The 25,128-nt window shown below is 38.2% G+C and overlaps 1 protein-coding gene across 1 annotated transcript; it reads left to right on the forward strand.

Moving 5' to 3' along the window:
• Positions 1–16,773: 16,773 nt before the first annotated feature.
• Positions 16,774–18,705, forward strand: LOC149398312 (UPF0481 protein At3g47200-like). The gene is made up of 2 exons (XM_089615132.1): positions 16,774–16,910; positions 17,288–18,705. Exon 2 carries the CDS (start codon positions 17,301–17,303, stop codon positions 18,633–18,635), a length of 1,335 nt encoding a protein of 444 aa, XP_089471258.1. The 5' UTR covers positions 16,774–16,910; positions 17,288–17,300; the 3' UTR covers positions 18,636–18,705.
• Positions 18,706–25,128: the final 6,423 nt, after the last annotated feature.

Below are 25,128 nucleotides of genomic sequence, written 5' to 3' on the forward strand. Positions count from 1 at the left end.
ATATATATATATATATAATAGTATATATAACACTTACACTTGTTTAAAATAAAGTAGAAAAATATATAATATTCTAGCTCTTGGTGTTTAATTCTCTAAATCGTTCATTTTGTATGTAATATTCTATATATAAAGTCAAGAGATTTATTTGATACTGTTGTACATCTTTATTTCTCAAATTGAGAACTACGAGTGAGATCTGGTTTATTACTTCCATGGATTTTTGGAAGTATTTTGCAAAGGCACAAAAGTATTATCAGGTGTATACTATTTGGAAATATTTTCTAATTCATAATTCGAGACATCATTCGTCGTCATCATCTTCTCAAACATCATCTTTCGAGCTTGTGAAATATATGGAAACTGAATTTTACACAGAGAATCCAGACGGATTAGATATTCTAGAATGGTGGAAAAACAAACAAGGGTATTTTCCGACACTGTCCTTAATTGCCCTAGACATTCTTGCCACTCCGGTATCAAGTGTTGCGTCAGAGCAAGAATTTAGTGCAAGCAACCATGTTCTCGACGACAAAAGATCAACAATGAGTTCGGATATTCTAGAAGGCCTAATGTGTTTTAAAGGATTGGGAGGATGCAAGAAGGCGAAAACAAAACAGTAATGAAGACTCGATTGCGACGTACTTTTACAATATTAGAGAATGAAGCTTCTGCTTCTTTAAGTAGTCACATGTAATATTTTATTTATTCAAACCGTACTCTTTTCCTTCACTAAGTTTTTATCCCGATCCCCCGGGTTTTACTTAAAAAAGTTTTTAATGAAGGCGGTTAAGTATTATATTTATGAAATAAATTTTTTTTGGGGAATTTATTTTATTTTATTTTATAATTTATCAGTGTTTTATATACAAAAGAAATGCAACTCTATCTCAATCTCAAAATAGGCCATTAAGCAGCCAAAACAATTAAAAAAACAAATAGGCCAAAACATGACCTTAAAATAAAAGCCCAAAACAACTCAAAACAGACCCAAAATAAACCTCAAACAAGGCCCAAGACCAAGCTTGAACCAAGCCCAGGACCAAGCCCAGACCCGGCCCAGGATCAGGCCCGACCCGTGAACCAGATGGCGTTGTGCCTGGGTTCGGGCTGGTCCTGATGATTTTCTACTTTGGGTTGGGCCGACCCTGGCCCTTTCATTATTGGGCCGGGTTGGGCCTAGGGCCGGGCCTGCTAAGGGCCTCATTTTTTTGGGCCGGGCCTAGCATGAACATCCATCATTGATTGATTTAAATATATATATATATATATATATATATATATATATATATATATATATATATACAAATGAAATGAGTATAGAAATGGACATGAATTACAATGAAATCATTTTGAGTAAATGCAAATAAGTGACTGGATATAATTCGGTTGTATATTTTTGGGCCGGGCCTAGCATGAACATCCATCATTGATTGATTTAATTATATATATATATATATATATATATATATAAATGAAATGAGTATATAAATGGACATGAATTACAATGAAATAATGAATTACAATGAGTATAGAAACGCCAGAGGGTTTCATAGAAGAGATGCCAGGAAAGGCGCCGGAAGAAGTTGCGGAGGAGTATCTCGTCGGCAAGGGCCTGGTCGAAGCCATCAAGGGCTTCTACGGCATGGAAAAGTTTGTCCGCGCCAAAGACTTATTGAAAGACCTTGTCCGGATGAAAGCGTCTTCAACCGCGACTTCTGTATGGTTGATTATGGAATGAGCTTGGAAAGAAAATGCCGGGGCGTGATAATTTCATCAGCTGACGGCCTACAAAATTGTTTGAACGCCGTCAAAGTAAAAGAATCTCGGGTCCGCTCGGTTTTTCTTTGGAATGCTGGCCCTCTGGATAGCTTTGTTTTTATTGCATTGTTCAAGTATCATCTTCTGACGATGTTTGACATGGAAAATTATCGCCTCGAAATTCTTCCTAAAGAAGTGGGAAACCTATCTTGTCTTAAGTACCTGAGTTTGAAGAACAAGGGAGTGAAAAAAATCCCAAAAACAATAGACGCGCTATGCAGACTAGAGGTGTTTGATCTCAGCGGTAGCCTCTTGGTTGAGCTACCAACGGGGATCGCAAAACTCGGCAGCCTCCGACACTTACTGGCTAGCCATGGAGACGTTGATGGAACAGGTCTGGACTCCTCAAAAGGCGTGAAGATCGAGGAAGGGATTGGAGCTACTGCAAACCTTCAGATGCTTACAACTGTTGATGCAAAGCTCAGCGGCATGAATGTTATACAAGAGATGATTAGATTAAAGCAACTGAGAAAATTGAGAGTCTCGAGAACAAAAGATCAACAATGAGTTCGGATATTCTAGAAGGCCTAATGTGTTTTAAAGGATTGGGAGGATGCAAGAAGGCGAAAACAAAACCGTGATGAATACTCGATTGCGACGTACTTTACAATATTAGAGAATGAAGCTTCTGCTTCTTTCAGTAGTCACATGTAATATTTTATTTATTCAAACCGTACTCTTTTCCTTCACTAAGTTTTTATCCCGATCCCCCGGGTTTTACTTAAAAAAGTTTTTAATGAAGGCGGTTAAGTATTATATTTATGAAATAATTTTTTTTGGGGAATTTATTTTATTTTATTTTATAATTTATCAGTGTTTTATATACAAAAGAAATGCAAATCTATCTCAATCTCAAAATAGGCCATTAAGCAGCCAAAACAATTAAAAAAACAAATAGGCCAAAACATGACCTTAAAAAAAAGCCCAAAACAACTCAAAACAGACCCAAAATAAACCTCAAACAAGGCCCAAGACCAAGCTTGAACCAAGCCCAGGACCAAGCCCAGACCCGGCCAAGGATCAGGCCCGACCCGTGAACCAGATGGCCTTGTGCCTGGGTCCGGGCTGGTCCTGATGATTTTCTACTTTGGGTTGGGCCGACCCTGGCCCTTTCATTATTGGGCCGTGTTGGGCCTAGGGCCGGGCCTGCTAAGGGCCTCATTTTTTTGGGCCGGGCCTAGCATAAACATCCATCATTGATTGATTTAAATATATATTATATATATATATATATATATATATATATATATATACACAAATGAAATGAATATAGAAATGGACATGAATTACAATGAAATCATTTTGAGTAAATGCAAATAAGTGACTGGATATAATTCGGTTGTATATTTTTGGGCCGGGCCTAGCATGAACATCCATCATTGATTGATTTAATTATATATATATATATATATATATATATATATATATATAAATGAAATGAGTATATAAATGGACATGAATTACAATGAAATCATGAATTACAATGAGTATAGAAACGCCAGAGGGTTTCATAGAAGGGATGCCAGGAAAGACAGCCGGAAGAAGTTGCGGAGGAGTATCTCGTCGGCAAGGGCCTGGTCGAAGCCATCAAGGGCTTCTACGGCATGGAAAAGTTTGTCCGCGCCAAAGACTTATTGAAAGACCTTGTCCGGATGAAAGCGTCTTCAACCGCGACTTCTGTATGGTTGATTATGGAATGAGCTTGGAAAGAAAATGCCGGGGCGTGATAATTTCATCAGCTGACGGCCTACAAAATTGTTTGAACGCCGTCAAAGTAAAAGAATCTCGGGTCCGCTCGGTTTTTCTTTGGAATGCTGGCCCTCTGGATAGCTCTGTTTTTATTGCATTGTTCAAGTATCATCTTCTGACGATGTTTGACATGGAAAATTATCGCCTCGAAATTGTTCCTAAAGAAGTGGGAAACCTATCTTGTCTTAAGTACCTGAGTTTGAAGAACAAGGGAGTGAAAAAAATCCCAAAAACAATAGACGCGCTATGCAGACTAGAGGTGTTTGATCTCAGCGGTAGCCTCTTGGTTGAGCTACCAACGGGGATCGCAAAACTCGGCAGCCTCCGACACTTACTGGCAAGCCATGGAGACGTTGATGGAACAGGTCTGGACTCCTCAAAAGGCGTGAAGATCGAGGAAGGGATTGGAGCTACTGCAAACCTTCAGACGCTTACAACTGTTGATGCAAAGCTCAGCGGCATGAATGTTATACAAGAGATGATTAGATTAAAGCAACTGAGAAAATTGAGAGTCTCGAGAACAAAAGATCAACAATGAGTTCGGATATTCTAGAAGGCCTAATGTGTTTTAAAGGATTGGGAGGATGCAAGAAGGCGAAAACAAAACCGTGATGAATACTCGATTGCGACGTACTTTACAATATTAGAGAATGAAGCTTCTGCTTCTTTAAGTAGTCACATGTAATATTTTATTTATTCAAACCGTACTCTTTTCCTTCACTAAGTTTTTATCCCGATCCCCCGGGTTTTACTTAAAAAAGTTTTTAATGAAGGCGGTTAAGTATTATATTTATGAAATAATTTTTTTGTGGAATTTATTTTATTTTATTTTATAATTTATCAGTGTTTTATATACAAAAGAAATGCAAATCTATCTCAATCTTAAAATAAGCCATTAAGCAGCCAAAACAATTAAAAAGACAAATAGGCCAAAACATGACCTTAAAAAAAAGCCCATAACAACTCAAAACAGACCCAAAATAAACCTCAAACAAGGCCCAAGACCAAGCTTGAACCAAGCCCAGGACCAAGCCAAGACCCGGCCCAAGATCAGGCCCGACCCGTGAACCAGATGGCCTTGTGCCTGGGTCCGGGCTGGTCCTGATGATTTTCTACTTTGGGTTGGGCCGACCCTGGCCCTTTCATTATTAGGCCTGGTTGGGCCTAGAGCCGGGGCTTGCTAAGGGCCTCATTTTTTTGGGCCGGGCCTAGCATGAACATCCATCCTTGATTGATTTAAATATATATATATATATATATATATATATATATATATATATATATATATATATATATACAAATGAAATGAGTATAGAAATGGACATGAATTACAATGAAATCATTTTGAGTAAATGCAAATAAGTGACTGGATATAATTCGGCTGTATATTTTTGGGTCGGGCCTAACATGAACATCCATCATTGATTGATTTAAATATATATATATATATATATATATATATATATATATATATATATATATATATATATATATACAAATGAAATGAGTATATAAATGGACATGAATTACAATGAAATCATGAATTACAATGAGTATAGAAACACCAGAGGGTTTCATTGAAGAGATGCCAGGAAAGACGCCGGAAGAAGTTGCGGAGGAGTATTTGGAGAGTCTCGTCGGCAGGGGCCTGGTCGAAGCCTGCAAGGGCTTCTACGGCATGGAAAAGTTTGTCCGCGCCAACGACTTATTGAAAGAACTTGTTCGGATGAAAGCGCTTTCAATCGCGACTTCTGTATGGTTGATTATGGAATGAGCTTGGAAAGAAAATGCCGGGGCGTGGTAATTTCATCAACTGACGGCCTACAAAATTGTTTGAACGCCGTCAAAGTCAAAGAATCTCGGGTCCGCTCGGTTTTTCTTTGGAATGCTAGCCCTCTAGATAGCTCTATTTTTATTGCATTGTTCAAGTATCATCTTCTGACGATGTTTGACATGGAAAATTATCGCCTCGAAATTGTTCCTAAAGAAGTGGGAAACCTATCTTGTCTTAAGTACCTGAGTTTGAAGAACAAGGGAGTGAAAAAAATCCCAAAAACAATAGACGCGCTATGCAGACTAGAGGTGTTTGATCTCACCGGCAGCCTCTTAGTTGAGCTACCAACGGGGATCGCAAAACTCGGCAGCCTCCGACACTTACTAGCAAGCCATGGAGACGTTGATGGAACAGGTCTGGACTCCTCAAAAGGCGTGAAGATCAAGGAAGGGATTGGAGCTGCTGCGAACCTTCAGACGCTTACAACTGTTGATGCAACGCTCAGCGGCATGAATGTTATACAAGAGATGATTAGATTAAAGCAACTGAGAAAATTGAGAGTCTCGAGAACAAAAGATCAACAATGAGTTCGGATATTCTAGAAGGCCTAATGTGTTTTAAAGGATTGGGAGGATGCAAGAAGGCGAAAACAAAACCGTGATGAATACTCGATTGCGACGTACTTTACAATATTAGAGAATGAAGCTTCTGCATCTTTAAGTAGTCACATGTAATATTTTATTTATTCAAACCGTACTCTTTTCCTTCACTAAGTTTTTATCTCGATCCCCCGGGTTTTACTTAAAAAAGTTTTTAATGAAGGCGGTTAAGTATTATATTTATGAAATAATTTTTTTTGGGGAATTCATTTTATTTTATTTTATAATTTATCAGTGTTTTATATACAAAAGAAATGCAAATCTATCTCAATCTCAAAATAGGCCATTAAGCAGCCAAAACAATTAAAAAAACAAATAGGCCAAAACATGACCTTAAAAAAAAGCCCAAAACAACTCAAAACAGACCCAAAATAAACCTCAAACAAGGCCCAAGACCAAGCTTGAACCAAGCCCAGGACAAAGCCCAGACCCGGCCCAGGATCAGGCCCGACCCGTGAACCAGATGGCCTTGTGCCTGGGTCCGGGCTGGTCCTGATGATTTTCTACTTTGGGTTGGGCCGACCCTGGCCCTTTCATTATTGGGCCTGGTTGGGCCTAGGGCTGGGCCTGCTAAGGGCCTCATTTTTTTGGGCCGGGCCTAGCATGAACATCCATCATTGATTGATTTAAATATATATTATATATATATATATATATATATATATATATATATATTCACAAATGAAATGAATATAGAAATGGACATGAATTACAATGAAATCATTTTGAGTAAATGCAAATAAGTGACTGGATATAATTCGGTTGTATATTTTTGGGTCGGGCCTAGCATGAACATCCATCATTGATTGATTTAAATATATATATATAAATATATATATATATATATATATATATATATATATATACAAATGAAATGAGTATATAAATGGACATGAATTACAATGAAATCATGAATTACAATGAGTATAGAAACACCAGAGGGTTTCATAGAAGAGATGCGAGGAAAGACGCCGGAAGAAGTTGTGGAGGAGTATTTGGAGGGTCTCGTCGGCAGGGGCCTGGTCGAAGCCTGCAAGGGCTTCTACGGCATGGAAAAGTTTGTCCGCGCCAAAGACTTATTGAAAGACCTTGTCCGGATGAAAGCGTCTTCAACCGCGACTTCTGTATGGTTGATTATGGAATGAGCTTGGAAAGAAAATGTCGGGGCGTGATAATTTCATCAGCTGACGGCCTACAAAATTGTTTGAACGCCGTCAAAGTCAAAGAATCTCGGGTCCGCTCGGTTTTTCTATGGAATGCTGGCCCTCTGGATAGCTCTGTTTTTATTGCATTGTTCAAGTATCATATTCTGACGATGTTTGACATGGAAAATTATCGCCTCGAAATTCTTCCTAAAGAAGTGGGAAACCTATCTTGTCTTAAGTACCTGAGTTTGAAGAACAAGGGAGTGAAAAAAATCCCAAAAACAATAGACGCTCTATGCTGACTAGAGGTGTTTGATCTAAGCGTCAGCCTCTTGGTTGAGCTATCAACGGGGATCGTGAAACTCGGCAGCCTCCGACACTTACTAGCAAGCCATGGAGACGTTGATGGAACAGGTCTGGACTCCTCAAAAGGCGTGAAGATCAAGGAAGGGATTGGAGCTGCTGCGAACCTTCAGACGCTTACAACTGTTGATGCAAAGCTCAGCGGCATGAATGTTATACAAGAGATGATTAGATTAAAGCAACTGAGAAAATTGAGAGTCTCGAGAACAAAAGATCAACAATGAGTTCGGATATTCTAGAAGGCCTAATGTGTTTTAAAGGATTGGGAGGATGCAAGAAGGCGAAAACAAAACCGTGATGAATACTCGATTGCGACGTACTTTACAATATTAGAGAATGAAGCTTCTGCTTCTTTAAGTAGTCACATGTAATATTTTATTTATTCAAACCGTACTCTTTTCCTTCACTAAGTTTTTATCCCGATCCCCCGGGTTTTACTTAAAAAAGTTTTTAATGAAGGCGGTTAAGTATTATATTTACGAAATAATTTTTTTTGGGGAATTTATTTTATTTTATTTTATAATTTATCAGTGTTTTATATACAAAAGAAATGCAAATCTATCTCAATCTCAAAATAGGCCATTAAGCAGCCAAAACAATTAAAAAAAACAAATAGGCCAAAACATGACCTTAAAAAAAAAGCCCAAAACAACTCAAAACAGACCCAAAATAAACCTCAAACAATGCCCAAGACCAAGCTTGAACCAAGCCCAGGACCAAGCCCAGACCCGGCCTAGGATCAGGCCCGACCCGTGAACCAGATGGCATTGTGCCTGGGTCCGGGCTGGTCCTGATGATTTTCTACTTTGGGTTGGGCCGACCCTGGCCCTTTCATTATTGGGCCGGGTTATGCCTAGGGCCGGGCTTGCTAAGGGCCTCATTTTTTTGGGCCGGGCCTAGCATGAACATCCATCATTGATTGATTTATATATATATATATATATACACAAATGAAATGAGTATAGAAATGGACATGAATTACAATGAAATCATTTTGAGTAAATGCAAATAAGTGACTGGATATAATTCGGTTGTATATTTTTGGGCCGGGCCTAGCATGAACATCCATCATGGATTGATTTAAATATATATATATATATATATATATATATATATATATATATATATATATACACAAATGAAATGAGTATATAAATGGACATGAATTACAATGAAATCATGAATTACAATGAGTATAGTAACGCCAGAGGGTTTCATAGAAGAGATGCCAGGAAAGACGCCGGAAGAAGTTGCGGAGGAGTATCTCGTCGGCAAGGGCCTGGTTGAAGCCATCAAGGGCTTCTACGGCATGGAAAAGTTTGTCCGCGCCAAAGACTTATTGAAAGACCTTGTCCGGATGAAAGCGTCTTCAACCGCGACTTCTGTATGGTTGATTATGGAATGAGCTTGGAAAGAAAATGCCGGGGCGTGATAATTTCATCAGCTGACGGCCTACAAAATTGTTTGAACGCCGTCAAAGTCAAAGAATCTCGGGTCCGCTCGATTTTTCTTTGGAATGCTGGCCCTCTGGATAGCTCTGTTTTTATTGCATTGTTCAAGTATCATATTCTGACGATGTTTGACATGGAAAATTATCGCCTCGAAATTCTTCCTAAAGAAGTGGGAAACCTATCTTGTCTTAAGTACCTGAGTTTGAAGAACAAGGGAGTGAAAAAAATCCCAAAAACAATAGACGCGCTATGCTGACTAGAGGTGTTTGATCTCAGCGGCAGCCTCTTGGTTGAGCTACCAACGGGGATCGCAAAACTCGGCAGCCTCCGACACTTACTGGCAAGCCATGGAGACGTTGATGGAACAGGTCTGGACTCCTCAAAAGGCGTGAAGATCAAGGAAGGGATTGGAGCTGCTGCGAACCTTCAGACGCTTACAACTGTTGATGCAAAGCTCAGCGGCATGAATGTTATACAAGAGATGATTGGATTAAAGCAACTGAGAAAATTGAGAGTCTCGAGAACAAAAGATCAACAATGAGTTCGGATATTCTAGAAGGCCTAATGTGTTTTAAAGGATTGGGAGGATGCAAGAAGGCGAAAACAAAACAGTGATGAATACTCGATTGCGACGTACTTTACAATATTAGAGAATGAAGCTTCTGCTTCTTTAAGTAGTCACATATAATATTTTATTTATTCAAACCGTACTCTTTTCCTTCTCTAAGTTTTTATCCCGATCTCCCGGATTTTACTTAAAAAAGTTTTTAATGAAGGCGGTTAAGTATTATATTTATGAAATAAATTTTTTTGCGGAATTTTTTTATTTTATTTTATAATTTATCAGTGTTTTATATACAAAAGAAATGCAAATCAATCTCAATATCAAAATAGGCCCTTAAGCGGCCAAAACAATTAAAAAAACAAATAGCCCAAAACATGACCTTTAAAAAAAAGCCCAAAACAGCTCAAAACAGACCCAAAATAAACCCCAAATTACAAGGCCCAAGACCAAGCTTGAAGCAAGCCCAGGACCAAGCCCAGACCCGGCCCAGGACCAGGCCCGGCCCGTGAACCAGAGGGCCTTGTGCCTGGGTCCGGGCTGGTCCTGATGATTTTCTACTTTGGGTTGGGCCGACCCGGGCCCCTTCATTATTGGGCCGGGTTGGGCCTAGGCCCTGGTCTGCTAAGGGCCTCATTTTTTTGGGCCGGGCCTAGCATGAACATCCATCATTGATTGATTTAATATATATATATATACACACCCAAATGAAATGAGTATAGAAATGGACATGAATTACAATGAAATCATTTTGAGTAAATGCAAATAAGTGACTGGATATAATTCGGTTGTATATTCTTGACCAGACCTAGCTAGGCTGTACATTCTTATTATGTGAATGGTTTGACCCGGTCCAAAACTGGTCTTCGAACAGGACCGCGCCGCTTGAAACGGTTTTGAAAAATTGAGACCGGAGCAGATTTTAAGAATACATGTCAAAGGGGATTAAACCGATTTAGATCTGTCCATTTTGGTTTGAACCGGACTAAATTGCTTTGATTTTTTCTTATAGCGAATAGAAAATATATTTTCTTTAAATATTAACATAGCCATTAATTATGATGCCAACCCAAATTACTAGGTTTAAATGTCTTAGAATTATTTGAAAAAGTTAAAATAAACAAAAAAAATTTAAGACTGGTTTGTCCGGTCCAAAACGGGCTCTCAATTTTGAAAATGGACTGAACCGTTTAGACCTGTCTAAAAATAGGAGTGTATACAAGATTAGATCAAAACTGTTTTAAACTAGACCGACAGTTTAAAATCCGGTGATCCGGTCTAATTTACGGTTTTTATTTTTATTTCTGTACACATTCTTCCTCTTAATCAAGTCTCAATATAAGATGTTGATATAGAGTCTTGAGAATCTCGCATGAAATGTTATTGTTTATTCCATCTTTTTTAAATTCCAGCCTGATTTTTTCACTCTTTTGCAGTATCAACAATTTAGGATTTATGGGAATGCTGAGACAGAATATATCATGAATTGATATCCCATATGTACAGGAATCTACATCAACGATTGCTCTTGGTTGGTGCTCGAAAACGAGTCCTACTTTCTGCCTGGTTTGAGTTATTTATCTTTGTAATAACTAATTGTGTTTCGTTGATCCAATTGGCTCAGTTTTATATAATAATCATACACTTGTCGTCTGTTCGGATGGAATTTGTAATCAGCTTTGCATTATGTGCTTGAGATCCATGGTACCCAACGGTCTATACAGCTAATTAAGGTTTGTAATTTGTTATGGTTTGCATTAAGATTTCTGTAATATATTTCAAGTTCTGTTATTGAAGTGGACTAATTAAATGAGATTTCCTACTTTGGAGATTTGGTTCAACCAAGCAGAAAAACAGGGAAAAGGTTGCACTTCAAGGAATGCAGTTTTAAGAGAATTTGTATGTGTATCTAGTCTTAATAGAAAAAGCTCAATCAAATGTTAATTTGCCTATGGTTTCTCACATCGCATTTTCCAAGTGTGAATTAGACTCACTTCTCATTTTCAGTGTTTATTTGACGCACTTCTCAGTTCTCAGCTCTAAGAGATTTATAAGAACGCTGAGACAGAATGGTTCGTGATTCCTATGTATAAGGGCGGAGGCAACTTAGGTCCAGTGTGACCAATGCCTCCCTGAACTCTTAAAAATTAAATTTGTATATCTAAACTTTAAAAAATTAAATTTTTACCCAAAAATTATATATTTTTTGCCCAAATTTATATGTATATATATATATTGTTATAAGGTCAGTCTCAAGGCTTCATCAATAGACTCTACTGCAGGATAAAGAGGCATAGTTCAACCGTTGGATCATACCAGAAGATTACTTGCGCAGGAAGCAATCTACGGCTGAGATTGAGTGTTATTCAATGCTTGTTTTGATCTGTTTTAAACAGAGGAGAATGAAGATAGAGACAATGTAACTTCATTCTCGTTTTCAGTTTTAGAAAAAACACTTGGGGAAACACTTTTGAGAGACATTTTGTACGGGAAACACAATTTGGGGAAAAGTGAGGTCGAGTGTGTAATCTGATAAACCTAATAGTGATTTGATCTTCGTTGCTGGATGTAGGCACATTGCCGAACCAGGGTATATTGTGTGTTCATTGTTTTTCCGTGTTTTGATTTGTTTGCGTGTTAGTTCTTGGGTTGCGTATTGATCAAGTAATCTCTGTGTTCTTGATTCGTCGCCGAGTTCGTTACAACATATATATATATATATATATATATATATATATTTTCTTTTTTCAGATTTGCCCCTCGTGAATGTTTTTTTTTACCTGCCCCTTATAAATTTACAACTTTTACTCCAAAATTTTATATTTTTTTTTTCATATTTACCTTTCTTGATTTTTTTTTACATACCCCTTAGAGAATTTAGAAAAAAAAAAATCAAATTTGCCTGTGGCTATAAATAGCTCCACCACTGCCTATGCATATAGGAATCCTGATCAACGATCGCTCTTGGTCTATGCTCAAACACGAGGATTACACGCGAAACCAGTGAGACCACGATCCTTTGCCTTGCGTATTAGCGAGGAGAATCCTTCGGCACATAATAAGAACAAATATGAAGACAACGGGCAGCCTTAATTGCCATAATCCCTGTTGAGGCGTCACCACACCTTCTATACACTCATTATAATGGCAAAGGGATAAGGAGTAGGGATGGAATCCATAATAACTTGGAGCCACCTAGCCGGGAAACCCATCCTCCCCAAAACCATATCCACAAAACTCCACTCAACCCGATTGTACGCTTTGCTCATGTCGAGTTTGAGGCTCACCCACCCTTTTTTTTTCATTTTTTTCTTCTTCATCAATGAGTGCATAACTTCGTAAACCACAATAATATCGTCCGAAATAAGCCTCCCTAGAACAAAAGCACTTTGAACTTGAGAGATTATTGTATCAAGGAAAACCTCAAGCCGGTTGGCTAAGGTCTTTCTAACGAACTTATAAAGAGCGTTACAAAGACTTATCGGCCTGAAACCCCCCATCTTTACTGGGTTCTTTATCTTCGGGATTAGCACCACCGTGGTTCCATTCAACTCTCGCACCGAGGCTGCACCGTTAAGAATCGGGAGACAGACCGCAACAACTTGATCTCCTACCACGTCGCACATTATCTAATAGAACGAGACATGAAAACCATCCGGTCCCGGAGATTTCTCACCCCCATACCAAACATTGCCTTCCGAACCTCTTCCGTTGTAAAAGGTCGTTCCATCTCTAGCACATTTCCTTCATCGAGACGAGAATCAATGGCCTCTGACACCACCATCGGATCTGAAACACACGAGACGGGTTGGATGACGTGAAAATATTTTGGAAATAATTTTTATAACCTCTGAGGTCTATCTCTTGCCACAAAGTCTTGAGGGTGGTGTAGTATTGGGTGACATTCATCTCTCCTTGTTTGGCCTGCCTTAGACGATTCTTGATATCAAAGAGTTGACATGCATTACCCAAGTCAGAATAAGTTTCTTTTCTTTCACTGCTGATGGCAGGTACAAATACGTCCATCCAAGGCTCGGCTCCATCAAATTTACCAACCACGACATGATCATCGAGTTTTCTGCCTCCCATTTCTCATAACCTTCATCTTCGATGGATGGTTGGACCACAATTCAGAGATAGCTGAATCTGCCCTTCCCTTGGACGTATAGCTTAACGGACTGTGAACAATCCATGAAATTGCCTCTATTCAGTTTATGAGAGGTAATTGAATAGCTTTATGAGTAAGGATCAGAATGGGAGTGAGATAAATTGTTCGAATTCTGGAAATGAACAGATTCACTAGTCGAACTGGTATCGGAAGAGACCGCTCTGCCGTTAGAAATTGGCTAGAACCGATTTTTTTTTTTTTTTTTTTTTTATGTATTTGTTATTATTATTATTATTTTTTATGGGCTCTGATACCATAAAGGGGGAAATCAGTGTATTGGAATTGAATAATTTTATCCTTATTGATACTCTATATTTATAATACAAAGCTAGGGTTACAGAAATAACTATTTGCCACAATTAGAATAGGCATAAATAAATTCTAGATACTAACAATAAAATAAAAGATACAGCTAATTATTTTAGGAAACTAAATAAACTATTTACAGAGTATATTATTCGCCAGGACATTAGTTACTATGTAATCATTTTGAGTAAATGCAAATAATTGACTGGATATAGCTCGGTTGTATGTTCTTGATCAAAGGTGGAGAAAATTCCTAGCTAAGGTTGTATATTCTTTTTTACTTATATGTTGTGCACGAATATTAGTAGATATTGTTTTCCTTGGCCCCAATATATTCCTTGTATGCGCAAATGTATTTGATCATTTTCTTTAGGCTCCGTTTGAAACTCGGAAAATACGAGGGAAAGGAAAATAAAATCTTTCGTATTTTCCTTTGGTTGTTTGGATGGAAAGAAAATATGATGGAATAGAAAGTACAAGGGAAAGTTGAAGGAAAAGTGTATAATTAAAGTGGGAATTCTATTTTTCCGGAAAAATTAGATGGAAAATAAAAATTCCTTTCAAATTTTTCTATGTGATGACCACGTTTGTGTGTATCTTCCTTACTTTCTCCTTAAATTTCCGTCCTATTTTTCCATGAGTTCCAAGCACAAGCTAGAATTTTGATTTTCCCTCTTGTTTTTTCTCATATTTTCATTTTCCCTTGTATTTTCACTTTCCCTCCAATTTTTTGGGTTTCAAAAGGAGCCTTAGTATCTCGTTTGTGTCAAAAGACTTACGTAGTAGGATCAAAGGTTCACCGGCTACTTTCTCTACAACTCTGAGGAAACTATTCCCTTTTAACAGTTTTGCTTCTTCAAGCAATAGTTCCTGCTTGTCGATGAGAGGGGAAAGTACAACCTCTGCCATCTCTCAGCGTCTTTATTGATCTCGCACCCCGAATATTATAAAATCTCTGAGATTATCTTGAAATAAAGAGAAGAAACTTGAATATGTACTCAGAGAGAAATGAAACTTAACTTCGCCTGTTTTGAGATTGTTGAAGGATTTTGAGCATTGAAGCCAAGAAGAGGACGAACAACAATAGTGATGTTAGGAAAAAAAAAAGGTTGCCTTTTTTTTGAAAAATTAGTCGATCTAAGCAACATCAAACATTGCAATTGTAATCTAGCCAACGTTTCGTTTAATTTTTGAATCTAGCCAAATTTGATGACGTGTCATATTTATGTAAGATGGTATTTACTATATTAGCCTTGGTTTGGTTTCAAAAATACTAACCCACGTTTTGAAACTTGATTTTGTAGCCGAATTTGTTATATTCGGTTTATATTTCGAATTTTAAAAAAAATTCTATATTTGGCAAAGTTGGTTATTGAGCGTTTTTTTTCTTTAATGAACATTATAGCCGTGTAAGCATATACAGTGTAAATGTTCGTAAATTTTTGTTAATCTCCGTTGCTTTGTTAATTTATGTTAATTATGGTAAATTTACATATGTGCAAGTAGAGCCGATTTCTTTCATTTCCTTTAATACGCATTTAATACGGTATTTTTGTTTTCCAATTTTTTTTTCTAATTTTGAACTAGATTTTATCATAATTACGTGTATTCATTATCTTGTTTGACTTTATTCAATCAAATAAATATTTCATTTCCCTTTTAATTACATCATTGAATCTCCTATTATGAATTCAAAAAACTGAAATTAAATTGCTGAAATTATAGCCGTGTAAGCAAATACAGTGTAAATGTTTGTAAATTTTTGTTAATCTCCGCTGATTTGTTAATTTATGTTAATTATGGTAAATTTTTTGTGGATTTATTGCATTAAATTTTCTCTTTTAATTACATCACCGAATCTCATATTAAATTAGCTAAAAATCCAATTAAATTGCGAAAAAATCTGAAATTAATTGGCTGTATACAATTTAAACCGGTCAAACGTGGGCTAGTGTTTTGATCAAGTAAGTATAAGAAAAAAAGGTAAATTAGGTATTTTATATCTGTAAATTTCAGTAAATGGCTATATTGCAAAATTTACCAAACGTTGGCTAGATTCCAAAAACCATGTTTCAAAATGTCTACGTTGCTAGTTTACCCTTTTTTTTTTTCTTAAATATGTAAGTTTGTTTTGGTCCAACAGCCAAATACACAGCTATACAGAACTAATCACCTCATCCACATGAATGTAAGATGAGATTAAGCCGAGGGAAACATATTACCTTAATCGAGAGAGAATTTTCATAAGATGATGAGGTGTGTCAAAGTTGCTCAGTTCAAATAATAGACTGCTCAAGGAGAATTAAGTAAAATATAAGCTACGAAAACTATTTCTAAAGATCTGGTTGTAAAAGGATGTCGAGTTCGAAATGGGTAGAGAGAACAATTTATGTAAAAGTAATTTTCCGTTTGGTTTCTATCATCATAAAAGAACGAATTAAGAAACTGGCGACAGCGTGGTACCTAGGATAGCCTAGTGGTAATTCCACACCAACTCCGGTGTAGAGGTCGTGGGTTCAATCCAAAAAAAAAAAAGAAACTGGCGACGGCTACGAGCCAGTTAGCAACTTTTATTTATTTATTTATTTTTAAAATAAAAAAGTCGTCAACAAGTAATAAGTTTACGAAACATCCTCGGAAATTCGTCCCTACTTCCCAGCAAAGAATTAGATTTAAACAGACCACTTGTAGATGAGAATCACATCTCTTATGTTTACTTTTTTTTATCTTTTTAAATTTGCATCTTTGAATGTTTCTCACACATTGAAAGATTTTTTAGCACTAGTGGGTGGCATCTGAATTCGCATATAGTTGCCCTTTTTAGCACTTGTGACGTTGATAGAGATTCCAATAATCTCGTTTGCTTGAACCTGCGCTCCATATCTGGTCCATTTTGCAGCTCGTCGTCTCAGGTGCTTATCCTTTCTCTAAAGTTGCTCGAAAATGTTTGAAATCTTTTTTTCTTTTATTTTTCATTTGAATCTCCATTAGAATTTGACCATACCCATTTAGACTCGTGCTGCTGATCTGGTTAATTACCAGGTTTAATTGTTTCACTTCTGATGATGCTATATGCCAGACCTAATAAATCATTGTCTATACAAGATGGAAATCGATTGAATGTGAAAATCTGGATTAGCCTATTCAATATTTGATTATATCCCTCAGTTTTCTTTCACCCTTTCCTTTCAGAAGAAAAAAAAAACTCTTACAAGTCAATAAAAGTATATATATACATGTGTGCAATAGTTATTCATGTAGAATTAAAAGGCTCTCATATTCCGCACAGGCAACACTTGAAGATGAATGGAACGAGCGACGCTTCTTCGGTTCAAGAGAACGAGGACTTGGTGGCTTCGTTGAAAAGGAGATTGGGAAAAAACAAGCAATTTTCGTCGGATTGTTGCATCTACCGGATCCCAGAGCGTATCTACCATGGGAACCGAAGGGCCTACACCCCCAAAGTCGTCTCCATCGGCCCGATTCACCATGGAAAAGAAGCTCTGAAAGCCATGGAAGAACAGAAATTTCTCTACCTGGAGAGCTTCCTCGAAAGGACCGGGTTAAGTGTCGAGAGTTACGCGATCTTCGCAAAGCAACGGGAAGAGACTGTGCGCAAACTCTACGCCGAGCGGTTCGAAGACATGAAAACCCGTGAGTTCGTGGAGATGATCGTCCTAGACTTGGCCTTCCTTGTCGAGATTCTGTTCAGGAACTATGAAGGAGTTAAGCAGCTCGGCGATCGGTTGTTCCAAAAGCCAATGAAGGTTGTGGATGTTCGGTACGATCTGATGCTTCTCGAGAATCAGCTTCCGTTTTTCCTCTTGGAGGACATTTTCGAGCTCGCCAAACTGAAGCTCCCTCAAGATCAACACAGCATTGTGATAGGAAGCTCTCCAAGTGCGGAGAGAATTTCTCTCATCCAACTCACCCACAAGTTCTTCCGGTTCAAGGCTTACATGGGCGAACGAGGCTGCCCCGACGATCTCTTGACTAGGATGACACAACAACAAACTAAAATCATGCATTTCGTCGATTTCTTCCGGAAGTTCCACGTACCCGCAGGCATTCATTCGAAAATGGTAATAAAGACGCTGACGGTTCCGAGCGCGACCAAGCTCTACGAGGCCGGTGTCAACTTCGAGGTGGGACCCACCAAAAACCTGTTCGACATAAACTTCCGCGGAAAGACTCTGGTGATTCCTCTTCTAAGGGTACGGAGATCCATGGAGAGCTTCTTCCTGAACGTCCTCGCGTACGAGCAGTTGCACATGCTCGAGTACTACGTCAACGACTATGTCTTTGTCCTCGATCGCCTTGTCGACTCTGCAAAGGCCGTTGATTTGCTCACTCGCAAAGGCCTAATCGAGACCAAGCTCGCGGATCACCAAGACGTGGTCGCGTCAATCGATAGCATCGTCAGAGGAAGCATGTTAAGGCGCGAACACTTCCACTTCAACGAGCTCTGTGATGGCCTAAACCTTCATCTTAGTAACCCGTGGAATAAACGATTGGCAACGATAAAGCACACTCATTTCAGTTCTCCGCTCACAGCGTTTTACGTTCTGGTGGCAGCGGCTATATTCATACTCACACTCATGCAAACCATATGTTCGTGTGGTGTTCCGTTTAAGTAATATCAGTGTGCTGTTACCCCTTGTACTGTTGTATCCATGATTTTAGCTGATCGATGAATTATTTTTTTTAGTTCCAATTAGCCTCCACGCCATGCAATCAAACATATTCATCAGTCTTCCGTATCAAACAAACCGACTTGTTCAAATCCAAATTCCATGCTGATAAAACATAAACGATGAGAAAGTAGGACGGAGTTCTATCTCAAAACTACTTTCGATGCTTTCGATGTTGTGGGACAAAGTTTCGCGGCTTCTCTCGGCTTTCCAATCAGAACTTGTCGAGAACGTCTTGGATGAGGTCAGCGATTTCCCTGATCCGCCACTCACAATCATGATTCTTGAATACTTCACAGTATGTTGAATGTATGCATGACAGAAATAGACCTGAACCTGAGATTGTTAAAGAATTTCCATGAGATAAAAAAATAATAAATTGGCTGCTTAAGCCACGGAATCTATAGCAATTTAATTTTGGCCAACGTTTTGTAAATAATCCGTAAATAGCCTAGTTGCTTACGTGGCTGCACATTTATGACGGATTTTTTTTACAGATTTGCCCTTGTATATCTCGGATTAGTAACTTCCTATTTAGGCAGTTTTTTTTTTTTTTTGGAAAAAATATAGTAAACCAAATCAGTAAGTATTAATTTAAATTCAAATTTTTGCCGAGATTCCTTGAACATTTTGGGTCAAAAATTTAAATTTTGAGGCCGTGGAGTTGGTTACTTTAGCGCATTTTTTTAGGTAATTAGTTTCTAATTTTGTTACATAATATTATTGAAAATCTGTTAATAATATTACCATTTATTAGAAATATTTTTATGTTGATAGTTACTCATTATATTTTGACCGCCAATAGTTGTTCAAATTTTACAGTTTCCCAGGATTCAACGTTTGAAATTGTATCTCCCAAAAATCATAACCGTCCCAAAAGCATGGATGAATGGTCGTCCTTTTCTCTAATTGATTCAGGTATGTGTTTTTATTTCATTTTATGCAGTTTTGATAATTGTTTCCTCACGCTAAGTATACCCATTTTCTCCAGTGAATTTATTTGAGCAACAATGCCATGAATCATCGAAAGCATTATTGCCTCATTCAAGTCATGAAGACCACCCGGCAAAAATTGTATTGTATGATGAACCCGATTTGAGGAATTTTCCTATGAATTTTGAAATTAATGTCAATAACGTATTTAGACGCAAAGATGTACTTCAAATGGCTATTGGCATGACTACAGTTCGCAACAATTTTGAATTCAAGGTGTTGAGATCCAGTAAAACTCGTTATAGCATTGGTTGTTCGGATATGCAGTGTTCTTGGAAGTTAAATGCGTCGGTTTGCAAGAAATATGGATTGTGGGTCATACGGTCATATGTTAAAGACCATACTTGTTATGGTAAATCTATTGTGCACAAGAATAAACACGCATCTTCTGTTCTTATTAGCAAATGTGTCAAAGATGATTTTAGGGGTTTATTGGAAAATCAAATTACGCCTTCCGGTGTTGCTGAAATAATGAGGACACGATTTAATGTGGAGGTAACATATTTTCGGGCATGGAAGGGTCGTAAAGAAGCTCTGAGGGATCCTCTTAGTGGTTTTGAAGAGTCATATAGTCATTTACCATTAGTTGGTGAAATGATTTCAAGAGAAAAACCCAGGTTATTATTTACAGCTTATTTACAATCATAGAAGTATGTAAATATTATATACATTTACACTATGGCTACAGTTTTCTATTTGTTATTTACTACGTTCTTTGTAAATTAAAGATTTATTTACATAGTACTTACCTGTTATGTTGTAGGTTCTTATACTGTGACCGAGATCGAACCTGATGGGACTTTTAGGTATTTCTTCCTGGCATTTGGTGCTTCTGTACAAGGATTTCAATTTTGCCGCCCGGTAATATCCGTTGATGGTACTTTCTTGAAAGGAAAATCTCATGGTACTTTACTTTTGGCTACTGCTCAAGATGGTGATAATCATTTGTTCCCATTAGCCTTTAGTATTGTGGATTCTGAAAATGGCAAATCTTGGTCTTAGTTTATGATGCATCTTCGAGTTGTGTATGGTATTCGAAAAGAGTTGGTTTTTGTTTCAGATAGGCACAAGTCAATTTACAAGGCGGTCAACACTGTTTTTCCGAAGGCGAAATTTGCTATATATGCATGCAACATCTTTGGGGTAATGTGAAGGCCAAATTTGGGAAAACATAAATTCAGCCTCTTTTTTATAGATGTGCTAAAGCGTATTCAAAGAGAGTTTGAATATTGGCTTAATATACTCTCCAACAACAAAGTAAACATTAGAAAATATCTTCTCAAAGCTAATCCAGAGCTTTGGGCTATGAGCAAGTTTCCGAGGAAGAGGTTTGATGTAATGACCACAAACATTTCTGAGTGTTTGAATGTTGTTTTGCGAGAAGCTAGCACTACTACAAATTAACATATTGGGTGCGGAAGGGTATTAGGTGCGACATGTCGCACCTAATATTCGCACCTAAGCCCATATTAGGTGCGACATGTCGCACCGGATACTCGTCCGAATGACTAAAAATTTCGCTAATGTTTAGTGTTATTCGGTGCGACAATGTCGCACCTAATATGAAATTGTCGCACCTAATACCTTTAGGTGCGACAAATGTTCGCACCCAATGAGTTTTAAAATTAAATTTGTCAGCGAATCCTGCCGAATTTTTTTTTGGATCTGGGATTTCATATTGGGTGCGACATTGTCGCACCCAATATGATTATTAGGGTTTTAAACCCGACTTTTCTCATTTTTTCACAAATTCACTCACTCTCTCTCTCTCACCATCTCACAAGGTCTCTCTCTCTCAGCCAGCCCCCGCCGCCGTCCTTCCCCGCTCTGCCGCTGCCGGCCCATCCTGGTACGTCCCCATCTCTCTCTCTATATCTCACCGTCCGTCTCTCACCGTCTCACTCTGTCTCTCTCTCTCAGCCAGTCCCCGCCGCCGTCCCTCTCCGCTCCGCCGCTGCCGGCCCTCCCTGGTACGTCCCCCTCTATTTCTCTCTCTCTCTGTCTCACCGGCCATCTCTCACTATGTCCCTCTCTCCCAGCCTGCCCTGCCGCCGCCTGGACCAGCCCCCTTCCCGCCCGCCCCACCGCCGCTTGGACCAGCCCTCCGCCCCGCCCCACTGCCGCCTGGACCAACCCCCTGCCCGCCCGCCTGGACCAACCCCCCGCCCCGCCCCATTGCCGCCTAGACCAGCCCCCTGCCCGCCCGCCCCACCGCCGCCTAGACCAGCCCCCCGCCCCGCCGCCTGGATCGATCAGCATCCCCCCCCCCCCTCTATTTCTGATTTTGTAATTTTTTTTTAATTTAAAAAACATATTAGGTGCGACATTGTCGCACCTGATATGTCGCACCTAGAGGTATGACTATTAGGTACGACATGTCGCACCTAATGCCTTTTGCTACGGGTTATCCGGTGCGCCGCCGTCGCACCTAATGTCGCACCTAATAAACTTTTAGGTGCGACATTTGAAGTATTCGGTGCGACATTCGTCGCACCGGATAACGTTTTTTGTCCTAGTGTAGAGGGTGGCCGGTTGCATGTCTTGTTTTGAGTTATAGAAGTCTAATTCAAAATTGGATCAACAAGAAGAGAGAGCTAATTCCAAATATGCATTCAGGTCTTACAGGAACTAGGTTCAAGATGCTTTTTGATTCGCAGGAGGCTGCTCGATCTATGAATGTAAGTTATAATCTAATCCAGTTTTCGTTATATCGATCAAGCATGAAAAATTCCACCCGTACAATCATAGATGTGGCAAATGTGGCCAGGTTGGTCATAACAAAAAGGGTTGCCAAATTTAGTTGGATATGTTGGGATGTTTTCAATTATTTATGTCTTTAACTGATTTTTAAGTTTGTGTTGTTTACTTGTTTGGAGATGTTTTTAATATGGTTTTTTTATTGGTTGAACATTTGAAGTGTTATGCCTCTTGTTAGACTTGAGTACATGAGAATTATTCAGTATTCCTATAATAAAAGTGTTTTTACAGACACTTATGGTTTGAAAAGGTTGTTATGACATTATTTAATTTTGTTAATAACAATCTTATTTACAAATTTACAAAGAGCAGGCTGTTAACAACGTGTTGTTTGTATATTGTAAATAGTTGGTAAATAAGACGTCTATTAACAGAATTGTATAAGTAATCTTATGTAAATATGGAAGTGCTTTATTGATAACTTATTCAAATTAGTATTGGCTGAAAGGTCTTATTTCTAGTACTGATTAATGGACCGAGCATTAATTTATATTTCAATTGATACTTAATATACTAGTTTAATACATAATACAGAGTGTTCCAACCACGTTAAACCCAAAATGAGTGTGATGTGTTAATTAACATTCATGAATTAGCACTCAGTCACATAATAGCTATGGTTTTCAAAATGATAACTTAGGAACAATTATACTAGAGTTTTAGTAAATAGCAGATACTCAAATTCCTATATCAAAAGATGGTTTGCTATTGTCTTCGTTTTCTATGTTATCTGTTTCTTCGCCGTTAGGTTCTTTGGTAGGTCCACCTTCTTCAGTCCTTTTACTTTTATTTTCGGTGACGTATGGGGAGGTGGTAAACACTAACTTCCTACATGTCTGTTTTGGACGTTGTGTGACAGGCTGTGGATTTGGCAACTTTCTTGCTATCTTCTTTGGCTGTCCATGATCATCTGTGACCTTGTCAACTACCTGTCCATTTACAATTATTGACAATCTGTTAAATTAATAACTATTAATATTCCAATATTTAAGTGTTTACTAGCATTGGGATAATATTACCTGCGGGTTGTTTACGCCAACATTTTGGGTTTGGATATTTTCGGTAACTATTGTAGTTGGCTGATTGGGCAGCGGATTACGTGGTTGTTCAGTCGTCATGGTTGGCTTTGGCACTAGTTGGCCGTTCTTTCTCAAGCGTTTGTATACTTGATTGTATAGAACTTCAGGCTCGGCCACATTCTCCTGAACAACCTGTGGAAGTTGTTCAAATTCGTACTTGTTAGGAATGCTATTCAACACATCATTTACGGTAAAAATCCAATCATCTTACAGCTTCTGCAAATCGTCCTGTGATAAGTTATGGTTAGTCTTAATCTAATATCACCTTATTAATCAGTTATATTTATCAGACTTACCGGACTATAATGTGCTACCTTATCCATTCCAAGCAGTGGTGAAATATCCTATCATAGAGACAGTTATATATGATGGGTTAATAAAGTAAATAGGACAATTTTTGGAAATACAAATAAGTTATATTATGTACCATGGAAATAGAATCAGAGATTGTTGGCTCTACTTTTGAAGTTCTTTTTCGGAGCATCTGTAAATGGGATATCATTCTCATTAGTGTCAAATACGTCATCAATATTAGTCCATTACTTATAATGCTTTTTAACATCATACCATGTTTGTTAGTGTCACTTGAGTGGGCTTTCGTTTTGTTATTTTCCTCACCCCTGGAACTTGTAAATTGATAACCATATTAACTACTGTAATCGGCATTTTTTACCTCTTTTGTTTTTGGGATTTGCACGGGTGTAGTTTCTTCGGGTTGATTGATAGGTGTTGTATCCTGTTAAACAAAATAATAGACGTAGTTAAACATTTATTTTCAATTTGATGGTAAAAACTTATTTACAAAGCTGTTAATAGCGTACATGAACATCTATTGGAGTTTGATGTGGTTTTTCAACTCTTTTAGTATGCATCGAACCCCCTGAGCCCGGTATAATAATTGTTAGTTTTGGGTTAATTGGAAAAATAAAAACAACATCATACCGTTTCTTTTCTTGGTTGCTGTGGTGTTGTTTCATCGTAATCCTTTCGAATGTAAACTTGAAATACATCCAATAAGGCATCGTACTTCTCATGCGCCTCGTCGACACGCTTCTTTAGCATTTCTATTGTTTGGAGAGCGTACTCCAACTTCATATAGACATCATCTGAAGATTTGCTTGGTGTTTCACTTTCTAAACCTCTTGAACTGCTAGCTACGCCTTTGCCTTTGTCAACTGGTTTGGGGGCTGGCTCCGGACTCACAGCGTCTACTCGTTCTATGTACCCAGCTGCTTGCTCATCTTTAGTAGCATTTATTTGACGAATGCAAAGCTAAAACAGAGACAGCCATTACTTACAACCAAGTGTTAACATATTTACAGAATAACATAGAGACAGCTATATATGTATTTTAGGTACCTCATCATTGTCGAAGATATATTGTTGCAGTTAGTCGTATTCCGGGCTGTAATTGAAATTCCACTTGAGGAGTCGGGGTATGCTCAATTCTGTTGTACGGGTTGTGTATCCTTGGGCTTCAAATTATGGAATGACTTCATATGCCCAACCAAGTAATGGATGTAGGAACCCATCTATATTGAATCCTGTTTTTTTAGCTGCCTAGTTTTTTGATTTCTTTAGCGAATGGCATAGTGCGTTGTAGCTAACCG

Source organism: Urtica dioica, chromosome 5, assembly GCF_054948205.1.
Source record: "Urtica dioica subsp. dioica isolate 48M chromosome 5, U.dioica_male_clone48M_v1_H2, whole genome shotgun sequence".
NCBI lineage: Eukaryota > Viridiplantae > Streptophyta > Magnoliopsida > Rosales > Urticaceae > Urtica > Urtica dioica.